Raw genomic sequence first — 17,879 nt, forward strand, 5'->3', positions numbered from 1 at the left:
TTAATAATCTACTATATGTTTTAAATATATTTATTTTAATACATTTCACATACTGTAAAATGTATTTGTAAACTGATACTACAATATTAACACCATCCAGTGTTCCATGGATTCTCTAAAGGAGAAGTTCTAACAAAAATGTTCAGATCATTAACATGTAAACATTGTTCTGCTTCTCCTGGAGGACGTTTCAGTTTGGCCACTAGGTGGTGATCGCACTATAGCATTACACTTTATTAAAGAAGAATAAGCAAAGATTGAGCAAAAAAATTATGTTTTAGACCACAAATTGTTACTTTAAAAAAATGATTTCTTAAGAGAGTTTGGAAAATTCATGTCTGTGAGTTTATAAAGATGTTCATTTGGTCAGAAATGTATGTTTAGGTTGAAATTCTATTAGCATCAAGCTAGCAGACTTTAGCTTTCTTCCTGTTCTTCTTTTCCCTTCAGGGTCTCCACAGCGAATCAGTTTCCTCCATCTAAGCCTGTCTTCAGCATCCTCCACTCTAACACCAGCCACCTTCATGTCTTCATTCACTGCATCCATAAACCTCCTCTTTGGTCTTCCTCTAGACCTCTTTCCTGCAGCTCTAGACTCAGCATCCTTCTACCAATATATTCACTGTCTCTCCTCTGAACATGTCCAAACCATCTCAGTCTGGCCTCTCTGACTTTATCTCCAAAACCTCTAACATGTGCTGTCCCTCTGATGTATTCATTCCTGATCCTATCCATCCTGGTCACTCCCAAAGAGAACCTCAGCATCTTCATCTCTGCTACCTCCAGCTCTGCTTCCTGTCTTTTCTTCAGTCCCACTGTTTCTAGTCCAAACAACATGGCTGGTCTCACCACAGTCTTGTACACCTTTCCTTTCATTTGTGCTGAAACTCTTCTGTCACACATCACACCTGACACTTTTCTCCACCCATTCCAACCTGCTTGCACTCTCCTCTTCACTTCTTTTCCACACTCTCCATTACTCTGTACTGTTGACCCTAAATACTTAAACTCCTCCACCTTCTTTATCTCTTCTCCCTGTAACCTCACTCTTCCACTCTGGTTCCTCTCATTCACACACATGTACTCTGTCTTACTGCGGCTAACCTTCATTCCTCTCCTTTCCAGGGCAAACCTCCACCTCTCTAACTCCACCTCCACCTGTTCCCTGCTCTCACTACAAATCACAATATCATCTGCAAACATCATAGTCCATGGTGATTCCTGTCTAACCTCATCCGTCAGTCTGTCCATCACCATTGCAAACAGGAAGGGGCTCAGAGCTGATCCCTGATGTAATCCCACCTCCACCTTGAACTCCTCTGTCACCCCTACAGCACACCTCACCACTGTCTTACAGCCCTCATACATGTCCTGCACTGCTCAGACATACTTCTCTGTCACTCCAGTCTTCCTCATTAATTGATTATTGATCCATCAAGCTTATTATTCACATCGATTAAGCAATTTTATTAACCCAACCCTGTTGTCTCCATGAAAATATAAAGTTCAGGAGAACAATTAAATTCTTCTCCATGGTGTTTTCGGACTCCACCCACTGATTACATCATCAACACATCAACAACCAAAGCTGAGTGCCCAATTGGTTGACTCGTTTTCCTCACTGGAGTTCAAATTTTTTCAATTTAAATGTGCCGGGACGCCTAAATCACTCCGCTGGCGTACCAACGCACCATGCCCGACACTTGCATCACGCCACAGGACGTCTGATCGCATCTGATCACCTGACTAAACACTGAACCTGGACGCTGACGTGTAATTCATTTTCAATGTGAACGCAGCTGGGGCTTTATGTCCTCTCTCCTGATGGTCTGCGCTGCAGCGCCTGTTTTCACACGCTGAGATGAACATATATTTCACCGCCCATCGCCATGACAACAGCCTGTTTTCAGAGCTCTCTACACGCCACTGACCCATCGATAAATTAGAATCTTTTGCTGTGAAATTCAGACAAACCTTCTCTCATTTCGCCATTTTGACTGAAGCTCCGCCTACCCCCTTGGCCTCATGCATTCTTGTATGAACCCGCCCACAATTGCTGGAAAGATAAAATGATTGGCTAGAACTGGACGACAAACTGAATAGAACAGAAGTGATGGACACGTGTGATCACATCTGCGTTTTCATTTGGTACAGCTAGTTCTGTATATGTTGATACCAGTACCAACTTGGCTCTGAGTTTTGGTACCCATCCCTACTCACCTCTGAGCATACATTTTGTTTAACAGACTGAAGTTCCTGTTCAGTCTTGATCTACTAATACAGTCTTGTTCTCCTGTGGGGTGGGGGAGGGGGAGTGGACGGCGCCACCACACTTCTGCGCTGGAACAGCTGACTCATCCATTTCTGATTTAATGTGACGTTGTTTCCTCCAAACACCTCAGCAGTCTGTAACCTGATGGAGACTTTGAAGGCTCTCTGATGGACATCCTCTAACTCGCCGAGATTAACAGCAAGTAAACGTCTGGTGTAAATGTTGGTGCAGAAACGATGCGTTCAAACACCCCAGAAAAAGTAAAGAAGCTGCTTTGTGCCAAGTCAGGATGCTGCTGTCGCGTCATGCTAGCCCATAAAGAGAAAGGCCTTCAGGCTTCAGTGGAGAGCATCCAGGCTCTGTAATGAGAACAAAACTCACAGCTTCAGGTTAGGAAACCCAAACGGATCCTGGAGCTTGGCTGCTTCTGTCTGAGCTTCTCGTTTCTTTTTGCTTAGAGAAACATGGAGGGAACTGAGTTTACCTACAAGAACCTCCAGTAGAAACTGAAGGAGGGTGAAGGTCCTTCCTCTGGGAGCAGAACCACAGACAAACCGCCTCAGTTGCCTGAGCTGGTTCTATGGGTGTCTACAACCCTTCAGGCCTGCGTCAGTAACCACGCTGGTCTGGTTTTTGGGTGGGGGCTCTCTGCAGCGTGTCTGTGTGGAAGAAGTCAGAGAATCGATTCCTGTTTATTTGACCAGACACCTTTACAGTGACGGGTAAACCACAACAGGCCCTGTTATCATTTCAAAGCACGTCTGCTACTGTTAGGAAATGGTTATGGAAGCATTTCCATAATTTGGAAAGTTCTCAGAGCTTGAACTGCCGCTGCAGAAACTCCATCTGGTTCCTAAAATTACAGAACTTCTGTGAAATTGAAAAGGAAATGTTTACCAGATGAAAAGAAGTTGATGTCAGAGACTTATTCAAATGTAATAAAGACAAACAACCCTGTAAATGTTTAGACATCAGTAAATGTCTAATATTTCCTGGAAAAGTTTCAAAATAAAACCCCAGTGGCGTTGTTTCATATTCAGAGTTGGCTGATGCTTCTCCAAACACCAATTCAAGCATCAATGAGTGAGAAAACGTGTTCATAGACGAGCGAGCACCCCTGTTCCGGATTGTTCTGGGTCTGACCTTTACTTGCTGTTAATGCTCCAGATTTGGCGACCTGTAGCCCCCCACCCTCCAGAGACAGACGTCCTTCCTGTGATGATCTAACCTGCTTTTGCTGTGAACTCTTCTCTTCCTCGCTGCTTCACGGTCTTTGATGTAATGTCATTGCCCCCTTTAGATGTCTCGAATAATCCAGGTTTATGATGAGGAGAAAGAGATTAATACACAGGTAAGCTGTTTCCCCAGAGCACAGGTACCTGTTTCCTCCCACTGAGGCTCCTAGAAAGGGTTTTCCTCTTCAGAAAGAAGGGGGGTCCTGCAGTGTGAACTGTGCTGGGTGTCAGGAGGCTCTGCGGGGGCTGCTATGAATGAATCTCTGCTACGGTCTCTCTGCCCGTTCAGGGTCCGTCTTCCGGGTAATTTGGACCCGATTGATGCAGCAGTGTCTGGTATGACCCGTTTGTGGAGCGGGAACCTCAGAATCACCTGTGCTGCCTCCAAAATCACAAACCAATCAGATTCATTCTTGTGTGGATGTGAAACAATTCAGAACAACTCTAGTAAATATGGTTTCTGCTCCAGATCCATTTGTTTTATAGAGAAAAGCTATACAACTCATAAATGAAAGTGAATAAAAACTAACCGTGACCTTTAAGGTTAACTTGATCTGATTTATTCTTTGATGCCATGATGAGCATGTGCAGCAGATGTGGAGCCAGAGCTGTTCAGACATGAGGATCTTCTCTGCACTTCAGTCTTTTCTTTTTGTTTAAACCCGTTTTCCTCATTTTCCCATCATTCCAGAGAAATGTAGACGCCCCTATATGGCGCTCTGCTCTTTATAGTCCTTTTAGTTAAGTAGTGTGACTCTGCCCAAGGCAGAGGACTCAAGTGAAGGAACCTTCATCTTTTGGGTGTTGAAGCTAAAAAGTTCCTGTAGGAATGAAAATACGGGAGCAGAAAAGTGCTGAGGGTCTGATGGTGGAAATGCTTCATGGAGCCGCAGTGGGACAGGAAGGCAGACTATCCCTGCTCTGTTCAGCAAGGTTGAGACGGGGCCGCCTCGCCGCAAGAGTTTTAACCAGGTTTAATTTGTCTCCTCGTTCTCCTCCTCCTCACCCTTCCTGCCCAAACCCACTCACTGGTGCTCTCAAACTTTCTCCTCCTCTTTCACCGCTCCCACTTTCTCCTCCCTCCTCTCCCTCCTTTGGCAGGCCGGATCGGAGATGGCCATTTCCGGGAAGGCGGTGGGCCTGTACTTTGAAGAGAAGTTGCAGGAGATGTTTCCAGGCCAGAACTTCCCCGAAACCCCAGAAGCCGAGCCTCCGGATGAGAAGGAGCGGGAGGAGGAAACGGAGGACTCAGAGGACGACTTCATACAGCCGCGACGCAAACGGTTGAAAACGGACGAGAAGGTCGTCCACATCAAATAGTGACTGAATGAGGAGTGAAGACTGTCTTCCCAGACTCCCGTTTCTTCAGGAGGAGGAGAACTTCTCAGAAAACCTGGTTCATCCAATGGTTGCCTTTGGAAGAACTCTGATCTGCAACATTGTACAGATGCTGAAGCTGGACTCGATTTGCAGTAGTGAGCTTTGGGTTGTTTTTTTCTTATGCGTTTGTAGAATCATGTGATCATTTCCTTCAATCCCGTATTTGTTTGCTGTATCATACGCTTGGAGATGGAGCTGACTGAGTCTGTGTATGGCTTTGGAGATGTTCTGTAAATAAGAGAGGAGTCCTCTGAAGATATTCAACACTATGGATGTTTTGGTGCGTCGTCAATAAAACTTGTTGAGATATATCAGAGCACGCCTTGCAATGTGAGCATCCTGTGTTAAACCTGTGAGTTCACTTCTGGTGGATCATCCAGAGGAGCTGAACAGAAGATCCACGGTGTGGTTAAGAATACAGCAGGTTTTCCTTCAGCCTTTAAAGTAGTTCATATTCTGCAGGTCAGACACAAACTTCCTGTTTTTTTGGGAGTAAATCAGATTATGGCTGACGTCGGCAAACTGAGCTGTCAGCTAATTTTCTGCTGACCTAAAGACCTTTTGAAGTGAGTGGTGAAATACTTCCCAGACCTTGTCTCTTCCCACTTTTCTGGTTCTGCTGTTTTTTGCATTTGTGTAAAAAAAAAAATCAGTGAACTTAAGAGAACACGGACAGGTTGGGCTGTGGTTCCCATTGACCTGTTAACAGACTGTAAACAGACATGCTTGAGGAACGGCGGGTGCTTCCTCATTGACTCTTTCTCAGAACTGATCAGTTTTTAGATGAAAGGAGAGTTTAGCGACGCTTGTTAAAATGTGAATAGAAAGTGTGAAGGTTTGGTTCCATGAAAGCGCTTACACTGCAATCATTATTCAGCATTTCCATTCTGACCTGATTAAAAATGTTGAATGACAAAAAATTAATTATGATAAAATGCTGAATTTTATCATTCAAATTAAAGAAAATAAGATTTCTAAGTGGAAGCAAGCTCTTATTTTGAAGGTCCGGGTTTTGAAGAGCAGTCACATGAGACCTGTGACGTTTCCGAGGATCGACCAATCAGCTCTCAGCAGCTCCGGGCTCTTTCTTCCGTGCGTTTGGCGTTTTCTCAGCGCGTTCAGGTAAGAAAAACACAACCTTTTATTTGTGTTTGTTTTATACATTTTTAAAACATTTTCTTCACAAAAGTCTCCTCAAAAGTGCGGGAACTGCGTGTCGTCGCCATGGTCGTCGCCGAGGCTCGTAGCTAGCGCTCGTGCAGCTACAGCTGATGCTGTTTACTTGTTTTTGCTTTAAAGCTTCAATCTGATTTGTCAAAGTTTTAACAGCCGATACGGTGAGTGTTTGGATGTACAGATCTCTGGAAACTTCCGCTGTTCGAGTCGTTTTCATGTCAGAAATTGGCCTCATTTTGACGACTTACGATCGATAGGGTCTTTATGTTCACAGCTGATGTGGATTTTTACGTTTTTTTTTTTTTTTTTGCCTGTTCCCTTTGAGGGTCTCTCTGATCTGGTTAATATGTTTGAAATGAACATCTGCCCAATGAAACTATGTTCTGTGGATTTGGACCTGATGAACTCAGATGTTCTGTGAGGAACTTGATCTGCTCTTTCTCAGAACCGTCTCCTCCTTTGGACTGTCTCCTCCAGCGGGACATGGCCACAGACGGTCGTGGGAACCAGGGGTGGACCTCCCCAGGAAACTTCACCTCCTTGTGTCCCAACGGGACCAAATGGGTTTGGGACGGGCTCGGGGAATGTGCCCAGGACGGGCGGGACATGGCCAGCATATACCTGGGCCTGCTGTCCATCCTCTGCTTCATGGTGTCCTCCCTGCCGTAAGTGTTTCCTTCCGAGGCTCCGTGAGGAGCAGCACTCCGTCAGGAGCTGACGTTTGTCCTCGTCCCTCTGCAGGCAGTACTGGAACTCGTGGAAGACTGGGAACATGGACAGCGCTCTCTCCGTCTGGTTTCTGCTGCTCTGGTTAGGAGGAGACTCCTGCAACCTGGTGGGCTCCTTTCTGGCGGATCAGCTTCCCCTTCAGGTGACTGAAGACGCCGCTGCAGGATCCAGCTTCTGTTTTCACATTCACTGTAACTGTCCACTTTGAGCAGCAAAAGAAAAATCCTTTAAAAAGGGACAGAGCGGTTTTATAAATTCACTGAAAGTTTTGGTTTCTGTGGGAATGTTCATGAGGAGCAGTTGTTTGGTCATCTTTACGTTCCTGTCACGCTCTCATTGATCCTCTGGTCTTGTTTGTTCCTCTGGTTCAGACCTACACAGCAGTTTACTACGTTCTGGCTGACCTCCTGATGATCTCCATGTACACCTACTACAAGCTGAAGAACCGAAGAGCAGAACGTGAGTCCTTCAATGGATTATTGTGTTTTTCTAAACGGGACATTAGCTGTGTTTCCTTTACACATTTGCTCAAAACTTTATCAAAATTCTAGGAATTTCAGAACAAACAATTTCCCAACTACACCGTCCCCATGAAATCATAATTATGCAATAAAACACAAACCATTTCACGCAATAAGTCATTAAAAACACGGAGATGGATGAGAACAAGTATTTTTTTTATTTGATTCACTAAAAGGGAGCATTTGGGTGACGTCACTGCAGTGTGGCGCGCGCCCTGCGCACGTGCAGTCCAGCTAGTCCATTTACCGTTTCAGATGCACATGAGAAATCTGTTCAGCTGTATTTAAAAAATAACCATACGCAGATGGACCTTTTTTTCTGTTTGAAAACATGACAAGTCCATTTAAGTTTGTCACGGCATCGCACTCATCCTCAACTGAGACTTCTGTGTCTAACTCAGGCTCCAAGCTGCAAAAGCTGCTGGATCCTGCAGCGGCGTCTTTAGATGAAGCAGAGATGAAATCTTGGTTGGTGATTTTACAGAGGAGCTGCACGATTCAGTATGATACGCAACTTGTAAGGAGCTGTGGGATCTCTCGTGGTGCCCGCTGTGCAGCGCTCAGAGCAGACACTTCATACCAAGAAGCACATTTAATTTAAAAAAAGTGATTCAATTGCTGTTTTGCAAAAAATGGCTATTTTGATACGGCCAAAAAGCACCTCCTGTAAGCACTAAACTTTTTTTTTCGACAAGTGCAAGTTTTTTTTTTAAATTTTGGTGTTTCCATTAAGAAAATTTTATTATCGAAAATCCAATTTGCGAAATTTCCGAGTTGATTGAAACGCAGCTATTTTTAGCTGCTCCAACAGAAAATCCTGCAGCTTTTAGCAGATGACAGTTTTCTTCTAGCTGTGGTGACCTCCTAACCTTTATGGTATGTTCACACCGCCCGTTCAAGCAACCACTTCTAAAGAAAAATCAATGTAAACGTGAGTAAATGTGGTTTCTGCGTTCATGCATACCTATGCATAGCTTTGCAGCTGTTTCAGGCTCTTTGGACAAAACAAGCAGCCATTGAGTGTGTTGAAAGACAAACCAGTGGAACTTTGACCCGGGTTTGGTGGCGTATGGATGGAGTCCCTTTTAATTCAGTTTCAACCATTTGAAAAATGTAGCAAAGAGAATTTAGTAATTGCAAAAGTGAATATTTACAGTATATGGTCTAAAGCTTTGCTCACACCGGGAATTTAACATGCATGCAAGAAATGTGCGCTCAGTACATGGTGTTCACACTGGACAAGCAGGGAGGGGCTTCTTCTTCTGTTTACTATTGCATGTCACTACCTACAGTTGGAAGAGGTTAGGTGTGAAATGTGGAAGCGGTGGGCCCGATCCGAATACTCCCCTTCTCCCTCTCCCTTAGCCCTCCCCCTTCGTTTATCCCTCCGTCCTTGCTCCAAACGGAGGGTGATGAAAAAATAGTGTCTAATATTTCGGACGTGACTTTCGTTCAATGACATCATCAACATCGCCGGTCCGCTAGCATTAGCGCGGCGCTTCCAGCGGTTGAATATCCATAACAACAGCGTTTTTATAACTTTAAAAAGGTCACACTACAACATAAAGTCATTACTTACATTTAAATGTAAACTTCTGTGGTTCAGAGAACACCAACGTGAAGAAAAGAGCTTCTTTGAAGAAAAGAGCTTCTTCAACGCGGTTTACTCTTGCGATAGCGTACTTTGGACCCCTCTGTTGGAGTGTGAAACTTACAAAATAATAATCTGGACATGACTTCGACTTCAACTGCCACTCCAAATCAAGGGGGGGGGGCTAAGGGAGAGGGAGAAGGGGAGTATTCGGATCGGGCCTTGGAGTCTTTGAATTCCAGCTGGGAACAAACTGCAACTGCAGACACTTCACGGTGACTTTGAACAAAGATGGCGACATCGCTGTCGGTGTGGAATGTGACTTCCGGTTTACACCTGTGAAGCTGAATGCTGTTTAATCCTTGAACACCTGAGGCGTCGCCAGTGACGTTTAACCCTTGAACACTTTCGCTATAAAACGCTACACCATCACTTTTGCCGGATAATTTGTACCCGATATAATGTACCCAAAGTATTTCTCACAAAAAATACTTCAGAATATGGCAACACATGATAAATTAAAGTAGTTATTTTTCATTTGTAATTGTGGTTTATGTAGCAAAATGGAAAATAAATACATGGTAAGATTCTAAAAACAGGTTTTAAAATGCCTGAAAAATGAGGAATGTGAGAATAAAAAAATCCTAAAAATCTATATAATGATACTGGAGATTTGATCTTTGGTCCACCCATTCCTGAGACATGTGAGATTTAACCCAGGGACACCATGACACTAAGAAAAATGCAACATATTGGAAATCATGTGAATACTTTTGCTCTGGTGAAAATCATCCAGTGATAGTACTGTAGGATTAAAGACAAAATCTTTAACTTTTTAACCATTAACACGTTTAACGTAGTTAAATTGGAGATTCAATTGAAAATATTGACCTTTTATTTGAGCAGATATTATTCTAAAGATTTCTATTCTACCTGATGTGATTCCCACATATATTGAGTTCAATCAAGAATTAAAATGGATGAAATGCATGTTGGCCACATTTAATGAATGCATCAAAGATTCACATTGCTGTAGGTCTGCATTCTTTTTGTTTACAAGGCTAGATTAACTTGTTGTTTTAAGTGGTATTTTAGGGGTTAATTGTAAAAGCAGGAGTGGCTTGGCGCCACCAATATTTTATATACCCATTAAACAGTTCTGACCCGTACCTCTTGAGGGCCCCATCTGCTGTAGGCTCATAGAAAAATTGAACGGGATGGTTGAGGCGGAGTCGCTGTAGTCACCCAGTAATATGCAGAAAGGTGACAACATTAAAAAGCAGCAGTATAGCACTAAGCTAGCGATTTCGTTTTCCTCTTTACGCCAGTATTCTTCTTAAACCGCAGTCTTCTTTCAAACAACATTAAATTCCTGTTCTACTCGATGTAGAGAAAGTAAAGCAAGAAAAAGACGAGCTGCTGGATGACCTCTGTTGTTGTTGCTTTTCTACTCGTCGCTTTACAATGACACAATGACATGCTAGCGGTCTACACCACGCAATGCGCCGTGAAAACAAACCACTCGGTGGAAGTGAGGCTGAACTGAGTGGAAACGCTCACCAGAGTGAACCAGTCCGTACCGTATACTGGACTGCTCAGTGGAAATGAGGCTTTAGTTTCTCCTTCATGAACAGTTGATATGAGTTAATGAGTTAAAGTGGACAGTATCCATACATCACTACAGTCCCTGATTGGTTCAACTGCTTTAACGTTTGCCGCCTGTTCAATGGCTGCAGGATTTGTACTTGGAGCCTGAAAATGGTTGTAGAAACGTATGTAGCGATGCGTAAACACGACAGATTTGAATGTAATAACCTAGAACGAGTATAAACAGACGGTCACAGACTTTTCATTGGACATGGTCGTTTGAGGTCAGTGTGAACGTAGATTCAGATTTCCCTGAAGAACGATGTGTGAGCGGCTGTCTCTGGTTGGAAGGATGTCGTTTCATGACTGGTTCCTCCCAATGTTTGGGTTTGACCTGTGGCTCGTCGTTCCTCCCCAGGCAGGAGGGCTCTGAACGTGCTGGCCGCGTCCTGCACCCTGGGCCTCACCGCCAGCCTCACTCGTCTGCCGGGACTGAGCCCCGAGCTGGAGATGAGCCCGTCGGAGTTCAGAAGTCGCTCACTGCTGTCGACGGCTGACGCTGGCTCCATCACCGTGAGGCGGCCAGCCGGTTCTGCAGGTCTGAAGGAGTGGCGCCTCAGTCTGCTGACCTTTCTGTTCTTCTCCTGCAGGCTTTCACCACTAAGGAGATCATTGGTTTCTCCATTGGGTCGGTGTCCTCCGTCCTCTACCTCTGCTCCAGACTCCCACAGATGTACACTAATGTGAGTAGCATGTGGCGTGGGAGGGGGCGCGGCCTCCTGCCCATGTTAAACTGCATGAGAAAAATCAGTTTTATGAACAATCTTAGCTACAAAAAGTCTAAATAGATCTAGGTTGTTCTGGAAATCAGGTTTTTGGTTCATAAAGAATCTTTATAGTTTTTCTCTAAAGTTAGAGATAAATTAATAAAGGGTTCAAATCAATCATGAGACGATTGATTGCCTTTAACTGCAGAGCAGCTTTCACTGGAACACGTCGACTTTTTTGGTCAGATTTTCTATACAAAAAATCCAACATTTCCATTTCAATCAGCCAAAGAAGGTAGAAACACTAGAAATGATCATTTTGATCATTTGCAGGGCTTTTCCTTCACACAAAAGCAGGACGGAGATCTGAAAATATTCAAGCAAAGCTGGATTTATCACCAAACAGAGAGTTAGGGGCATAAATGTCACCTCAGTGTTTGGTGTTCAGTTCTGCAGCTGAACTTTAGGTTGTTTTTCGTTCTGCCTCACTGAACTGGTGCCAGCATGACTCAGCACTTTCACAGCTGATGAGGAAATGCTCGTTTTCGTTCAGACGATGTTTTCACCAACCCAGACGTCTGCCTTCCACAGTTCAAGAGGAAGTCCACGGAGGGCGTGTCCTACTTCCTCTTCGCTCTGGTCATCCTGGGGAACACCACGTATGGACTCAGCGTGCTGCTGAAGAACCCGGACCAGAGTGAGGGGGAGAGAAGTTACCTGGTGCACCACCTGCCCTGGCTCATCGGCAGCCTGGGAACCCTCAGCCTGGACCTCATGGTATCCTTCTGGTGGTTCTCCTTCGGAGGCACTGCTGGTTAGCAGCTATCTGTGCTGTTAGAGCGCCCCCTGCAGGTCTTAAAAGTTTGTTCTTGAGCTTTGTAAGAGTGCAGGTGACCTCCAGAGGCTCTGGACCCCCACGTTTTCTCCTCTGAACATTCAGCCCCCTCTTTAGATGTTCACCCGTGTTTGGCTGAACTGCTGATGCTTCCGTCTCTGGATGAAGAGATTGAAGGTCATAATCTGAGTTTAATCTGAGTTCTGCTTCTAAAAAAAATGCCTTTGGTTTAATGTAAGAGCTGAGGAAGACTCCTCTCATGAGGAAGTCGTCATTTGAGGTTCAGATGTTTTAGCTCAGGGTTTGTCTTCAGAAACAAAGAACCGGTTTTCCTAAACTTTGGGCTTCAGATATCTGTACAGTTCCTGATTTATCGCAAAGCTCCGGACCAGAACGTGAGCCTTCATCAGGAAGAGTCGACGCCGCTGATCAGGAGCTAAAGCTTCACGGACTCCAGCTCAAACTCTCCTCCACCCCCTAGAATCAGATTTTTAGAATCAGATTTCTGACGACAAAGAACCTCAGAGTTTGTGTTTTCATGATGCGTTGATTCCTGATCCAGTTTGTTTACAGCAGATCCTAAATCTGCCTGAATAGAATAGAATAACCTCCAGCAGTTCGGTTTTTGTGGCCTAGACTTCCAGTTTTCCAGGGAAACTTTGAAGGAAACGGTTCCCTGGAAGCTCCTCTGGCTGTGAGGTTCTTCTGGACTCTTCTCTGACGGAGCTCCAGCGCCTCCATGCTGTCAGACGCTCGGACCTTCAGAGCTTCTTCCTGACGGATGTTTGCTCCATGTGAGGGTGGTGCCGTCATCCCAAAGTGTTTTCCAGGTTCTCTTCTCCACCTGGACTGGAGGTCACATTTCTGCTCTGTTTGCACAAAAGCACTAAAGACTTTGTACAGAAAACTCAAACACGTCCAACTCTTCTCAGATTAAAGGAGCTGACTCCGCCTCCCCGCCTCCTCCCGCCTCTTTCCGGTCTTTTTGGAATTTTCTGCTGTTCTTGTGATGAAGAGGTCCTCCTCAGTCCAGCAGTGCTCGAGGTCTGCTCCTGGCCCCCCTGTTGACACCCCCCTCCTGTAACAGTTTGACCTGCTCCTGGGGGGCCCTGACAGCCTGGTAGTTTTTCTTCATTAGCACAACCTTTCTGGCCCTTCATAGAACCCCCCCTCCCTCACAGAAAACACACTTTCCCCTCCTCATTACACGGAGAAGGCGCCGTGGGGGGGTCACCAAGGGTCTGTGGTTGTGAAACAGTGGCAGAGGGATGGAGGAGCAGGTCGAGGAGTTAGAGGGACGATCCATCACCGGGACGGACAAGAAGCTGTTTATAAACACGGCATGCTGGGAATTTCCTAATGAGACACTCGGCGGGGAGGGGGGGGCACACAGGCGCCATGCGGCGGCGTGTTTTCGATGTGTTCACAGATTCAACATGACAAAGTGGTCTTGCTTGTGTGTTTGGGGGGGGTTAGCTCCCATAAAGGATGTGAGGAACAAACCTGAAGGAAGGAGCACCACGCTCAGAACTTCAAAATAAAAGCCAGCTGCTGTAAAACCCATAGACAGGGTTTCTGTGAGGAGATCTCTGCTCCTAATGCATGCTGGGATTTCTCTCCTGCAGTTGCTCAAACTGCTGAGGATCTTTGCTTTCTACTGGCGGTTTTTTTGAGTTTGGAGTCTTTCTGTCGCAGCAGACGAGGAAACGCGTTTGAGTGAAAGCTGAGAAGACTGGAGGAGCAAACATCTCGTAACAGTGTGTTTGCAGATTCGGGGGGGGGCAGATAAGATCAGGAGGTAATCAGAGGCAGGAGGAGGTCCTCAGCAGATTTATGAAGTGTTGAACCTCTGAAGGGCTTAGGATGAATGAGCTGGTTGGAACCAGCCACCCACGTTTCCATGACGACGTCAGCGCAGTGATCCCCTCTGCTGAGCTGTCGGCACTTCCTCTCCTCGCCACTCATCTCCTGTGTGGCGTGCCCTCACAGCGAGGTCTCCCTCCAACGCGGAAACGTCCAGAACATCCATGGTGATGTGCATGCGCTCAGTCCATTCTCACTTCCTGTCCCTCTTCTGTTCGGCTGAGGTCAGAGACGGCTGATGGTCGGTGTGTTTGGGTTTCCTCACATTCCTCTGACACGACGACCACTTCACTGAGGATTCATCTGGATCTGTTTCTGCTGGACCTCCTCTCATCTCCATGAAAGGAAACTCTCCAAACTAAGATTCCCTGATGGAGTCATGGACTTCCTGAGATTACAGATTACTTACTATCCAATAGTAATCCCTTTTCAGTGTCGAGTCTCTTTGTATTCCTGCTGGAAATGAACATCTAAAGAACAAAAGTTCCTTAAAGGACCTGAATAATGTTTGTTAAAGGTGAGCAGCTTCAGTCAGATCAAGAGAAAACTTCTGAAGTGTCTACAAAAAGTCAGATTCAGGAGTGTCAAACTCAATCACACAAGAGGCCAAAATCCGAAGCACACTTTAGATCACAGGCCGAACAGAATTAACATTTATTGAACACTCTAAAACTACGTTTTTAAAACCGTAACTTTTTAACATACAAAACCTGCCACCTTCTGATCAGAGTCTGGCCGCTCTGCCTCTGCACCACCACCATCATCATTGAAGTTTGAAAGGTTTTATTTGTATATGGGACCAGAAAATAACTAAAGTTCACCTCAATAGTTTGCAATGTGACCCTGGTTTCAGTGACAGAGGTCAAAGGTCTCCTGCAGGTTTGATCCGTTCTTCATGCAGATCTCCTCCAGAGCTGTTTCTGTAAAACAGACTTTCAACTCCCTCCACTGATTCTCTGTCAGACGGAGGTCCACAGACCGGTAGAGCACTCCAGAACCTTGAAAGGTCTTGTATGTAGACACTTCTTGGTTGCCATGGCGATTCATTTGGGATCATTGTCCTGCAGTGTTTTATCTTCTGTGATCTCACTGATGGAAGTCCTCCTGTCCCAGCTCTCTTCAGGCCATCGATCCCCTGTGTATTTCTGAGGCGGTTCCTCACCGTTCTCCACCAAGTGAGATCTGTCATGGAGCTCCAGGTAGAGGGAGATGGTCAGTGATCTTTTGTTATAGAGTCCCATCAGTTGTCACGCTCCCCTGGGGAGTGGTGAGCTGCAGACACAGCCGTGCTCGGGAGCCATTTGGTGGTTTAACTTTCCAATCCAACGACTTAATGCTGAGTATCAAGCAGGGATGCATTGGGGCATTTTTAGAGTTTTTGGTTAGACTTGGCCTGGATTTGAACTAGGTGGACACTCTCCCACAAGGCCACTGAGCTGGTTGTAACAATTCTCTTCTCTCCAAGCTGCTGTTTATTGTAGATTTGTTCATCCCAGGCCAGAAGTTTTAGGAATGACATGACTATTAATTTTTTAAGTCTGCAGTTTCATGGAGATGTATATGTACTCCAGAATGTTATGAGGAGTGATCCACTCAACTGCAATCATTTGCATAATTCCTATTTGCCTTGAAAATGAACTTTATCACTGAAACTACATTTCCCCTGCATTTCAGCCCGGCCACAAAAGGACCAGCTAACATAACTCTCAATAAAAGCTTTTGATACTTGTGAAATGCTTCTAATTGTATGTCATTATACAATTGAAACATCTGGCAAACACCTTAAAATCCTGAAGGAATAGACCTTATGGAAATGTAATATTTGTGCCATTCTCAAAACTTCTGGCCGTGACTGTAGTGCTGGTGTTCTTCGACAGCTCGTTGGTTGGAGAGGTTGCAGTTTGACTGTTCAACCCTAGAACACTTTCACTATAAAAAGTTACACCATCACTTTTTGCTGGGCAATTTTGACCTGATATACAAAATAAAAAGTATTAGTCGTAAAAAAATAGATCAAAACATGTCAACACGTGTGTTGACATGTTTTGATCTATTTTTTTATGCATGATAAATTAGAGTAGCTTTCTTTTATTTTTGACTGTGGTTTATGTAAGAAAATGAAAAACATAAGAATAGGAAGATCCTAAAAACATGCTTGAAAAAGACAGAAAAATTAGGAATTTGAGAAAAAAAAATTCCTAAAAAATAAATGATACTGGAGACTTGGTCTTTGGTTCACTCATTCCTGAGACATGTGAGACTTTACCCAGGGACCATGACACTAAGAAAAATGCAACATATTGGAAATCGTGAATACTTTTGCTCGGGTGAAAAGGTGTGTTTAGCCACTAAGAAGCGTCAGTGGCAGGTTGGTTGGAAAGCATGTAGGACACTGGCCCTCGAGGACAAAGAGACTCTCACACAACATGTTTCCTGCAGATGTTGGTTTGGGTGGTGGTCCTCCAGGTTCTGATGCTCCTACAGACCCGTTCTGCAGAGAACCGGCTGCATTCCTTCACTCTGAGATTAACCGCCCTCACACCAGTCAAGGTCCAGTTTGAGTGAGAGTCATGGGCTCTCCCTGTGACCTTCTGCCACCCACCGCTCCATCCTGGTTCTCACAATGATCCGGTGAAGGGGACGATGGGAGAGTGGGAGGACACCATCAATCCTCATAAGCACGCTACCAGTCATCCGGCACTGCTCGCAGATTTACGGGCCGGCGTCCAGGTCACTCCTCTGTCTTCTTTGGGCTGTCGAGACCTCAACTCCCTATGCTCTGTCAGCTGTCTTAGAAGGGGGCGGAGCCTCACAAACCCGTATAATCTAACTGCTGTTCAATATGAACTGCAGCTCAAACAGGACGGCGGTCAGGACGGAGGCCGAGTCTACAGAGTTCCAGGACGAACGGCAGAAGCGCCACCAGCTCCTGGAGCGAGGTCACTTCCAGATATCTGGACCGCCCCAGCCTTCATGACTGTCCCACACTGTTCTCTCAGTCAACCCCCCAGGACTCTTAGACCCTCCTCCAGCTGTCCTCTGCAAGAGCTCAGCTGTGCTGTCCCTCCTCACTGCTCTGAAAGCTGAGGAGGAACGTCAGACCTGCTGTTGTCTGGAGGGGGGGGCGTCTCCTGGTCCTCCAGATCCTTCACGTCTGCACGGATCCGTAGTGTTTGGGAGGCAGAAGACGTCACCAACCAGATGAGAGAGTGGAGCGAGGCCGACATGAGCTTCTCAGCAGGAGGAGTCCTCTCCAGCTCGGACAGTTACTGCTCCTCGGAGCAGCTCCAGTACTACGGTGAGTGCTCCTCACATCTGGAGCTCTGGCTTCTCTGGAGGCTTCCTGTCTGTCAGATCTTCAGGCGTCTCTTCATCAATGAGCCTCTCGTGTCTGAGACTTTCCTATGAACCTTTTAGGCCTTTCTGCCTTCATTTTTCAACGTAAAAGAAAATCTCAGAGAAACAAATCCAGAAAAAAACCTTTGAGGGAAAATCATCTTAAAGTTGAGTCTTGACGACTGGACTTAAATCTTTTTCTAAATGTTCCACCGCTGATTTGAGAGGCTTCATGAGTCTAATGAAACCATGACTCAACATGAATGAACGAGAGCTCTCACAGACGACCCAGTTCTGAGTGATTGACCATCCCGTCCTCACCAGCCAAGGTGTGTGAGGAGCGAAACTGCAGAAAAGTTCCTTTACAGAGGGTCCAGACAGATCTGTCCTGGGGGGTGATGTTCAGCAAAGGCTCTGGATCACAGAGTAAACTGACCATCACTACCATGAAGATGAAAGCCTGAAAACGGGTTCAGACCTTCCTTTGTCTCGCTGCACAGTTCCCCTATCAGCTGCGGGGGGGCACATGGGAGGCTGAGGGTCTATTTATACTGTCCCCATCATCAACATACTGTTGTGTGTGTGTG

General features: G+C 45.5%; 3 protein-coding genes across 11 annotated transcripts in view; all 3 read left to right on the forward strand.

Annotated features, from left to right (window-relative positions):
* Positions 1-5,203, forward strand: part of trim33 (tripartite motif containing 33) — a 30,016-nt gene extending 24,813 nt beyond the window's left edge. For 2 of the 4 annotated variants that reach the window (XM_024292944.2, XM_024292946.2), the window contains 2 exons: positions 3,573-3,623; positions 4,609-5,203. In XM_024292944.2, the coding sequence (XP_024148712.1) occupies positions 3,573-3,623; positions 4,609-4,827 (270 nt within the window). In that variant the 3' untranslated portion in view covers positions 4,828-5,203. The remainder of the gene's footprint in view (positions 1-3,572; positions 3,624-4,608) is intronic. The other 2 variants (XM_024292945.2, XM_024292947.2) reach the window with 1 other exon arrangement.
* A 698-nt stretch (positions 5,204-5,901) lies between these two features.
* Positions 5,902-15,684, forward strand: slc66a1 (solute carrier family 66 member 1). Of its 4 annotated transcripts, none has more exons than XM_024293750.2 (8): positions 5,902-6,009; positions 6,541-6,728; positions 6,805-6,934; positions 7,164-7,251; positions 10,910-11,064; positions 11,142-11,234; positions 11,850-12,035; positions 12,444-15,684. In XM_024293750.2, exons 2-8 carry the CDS (start codon positions 6,547-6,549, stop codon positions 12,531-12,533), a joined length of 924 nt encoding a protein of 307 aa, XP_024149518.1. In that variant the 5' UTR covers positions 5,902-6,009; positions 6,541-6,546; the 3' UTR covers positions 12,534-15,684. The 4 variants fall into 4 exon arrangements, with proteins under 4 accessions (XP_024149518.1, XP_024149516.1, XP_024149517.1 ...); XM_024293748.2 differs by having other exon boundaries at positions 5,921-6,009; positions 6,509-6,728; XM_024293749.2 differs by lacking the exon at positions 5,902-6,009 and adding an exon at positions 6,102-6,224 and having other exon boundaries at positions 6,509-6,728.
* A 533-nt stretch (positions 15,685-16,217) lies between these two features.
* Positions 16,218-17,879, forward strand: part of nr1h5 (nuclear receptor subfamily 1, group H, member 5) — a 7,207-nt gene continuing 5,545 nt past the window's right edge. The window contains exon 1 of one of the 3 annotated variants that reach the window (XR_004948232.1): positions 16,218-17,254. Coding sequence is in view for 2 of the 3 variants with exons in the window: in XM_036212927.1 (XP_036068820.1) it covers positions 17,158-17,254 (97 nt within the window). In the remaining variant the exon portion in view is untranslated. The remainder of the gene's footprint in view (positions 17,255-17,879) is intronic. The other 2 variants (XM_036212927.1, XM_024293011.2) reach the window with 2 other exon arrangements.

This window comes from Oryzias melastigma, linkage group LG7 (assembly GCF_002922805.2).
Source record: "Oryzias melastigma strain HK-1 linkage group LG7, ASM292280v2, whole genome shotgun sequence".
NCBI classification, from domain to species: domain Eukaryota; kingdom Metazoa; phylum Chordata; class Actinopteri; order Beloniformes; family Adrianichthyidae; genus Oryzias; species Oryzias melastigma.

Bases quoted from the DNA above. Each gene is read 5' to 3' on its own strand.
- slc66a1 (XM_036212924.1), top strand. From the start codon at position 6,442: ATGTTCTGTGGATTTGGACCTGATGAACTCAGATGTTCTGTGAGGAAC. The intron at 6,729-6,804 runs GTAAGTGTTTCC...GTCCCTCTGCAG, and splicing joins TTCATGGTGTCCTCCCTGCC to GCAGTACTGGAACTCGTGGA. The intron at 11,065-11,141 runs GTGAGGCGGCCA...CTTCTCCTGCAG, and splicing joins CTGACGCTGGCTCCATCACC to GCTTTCACCACTAAGGAGAT.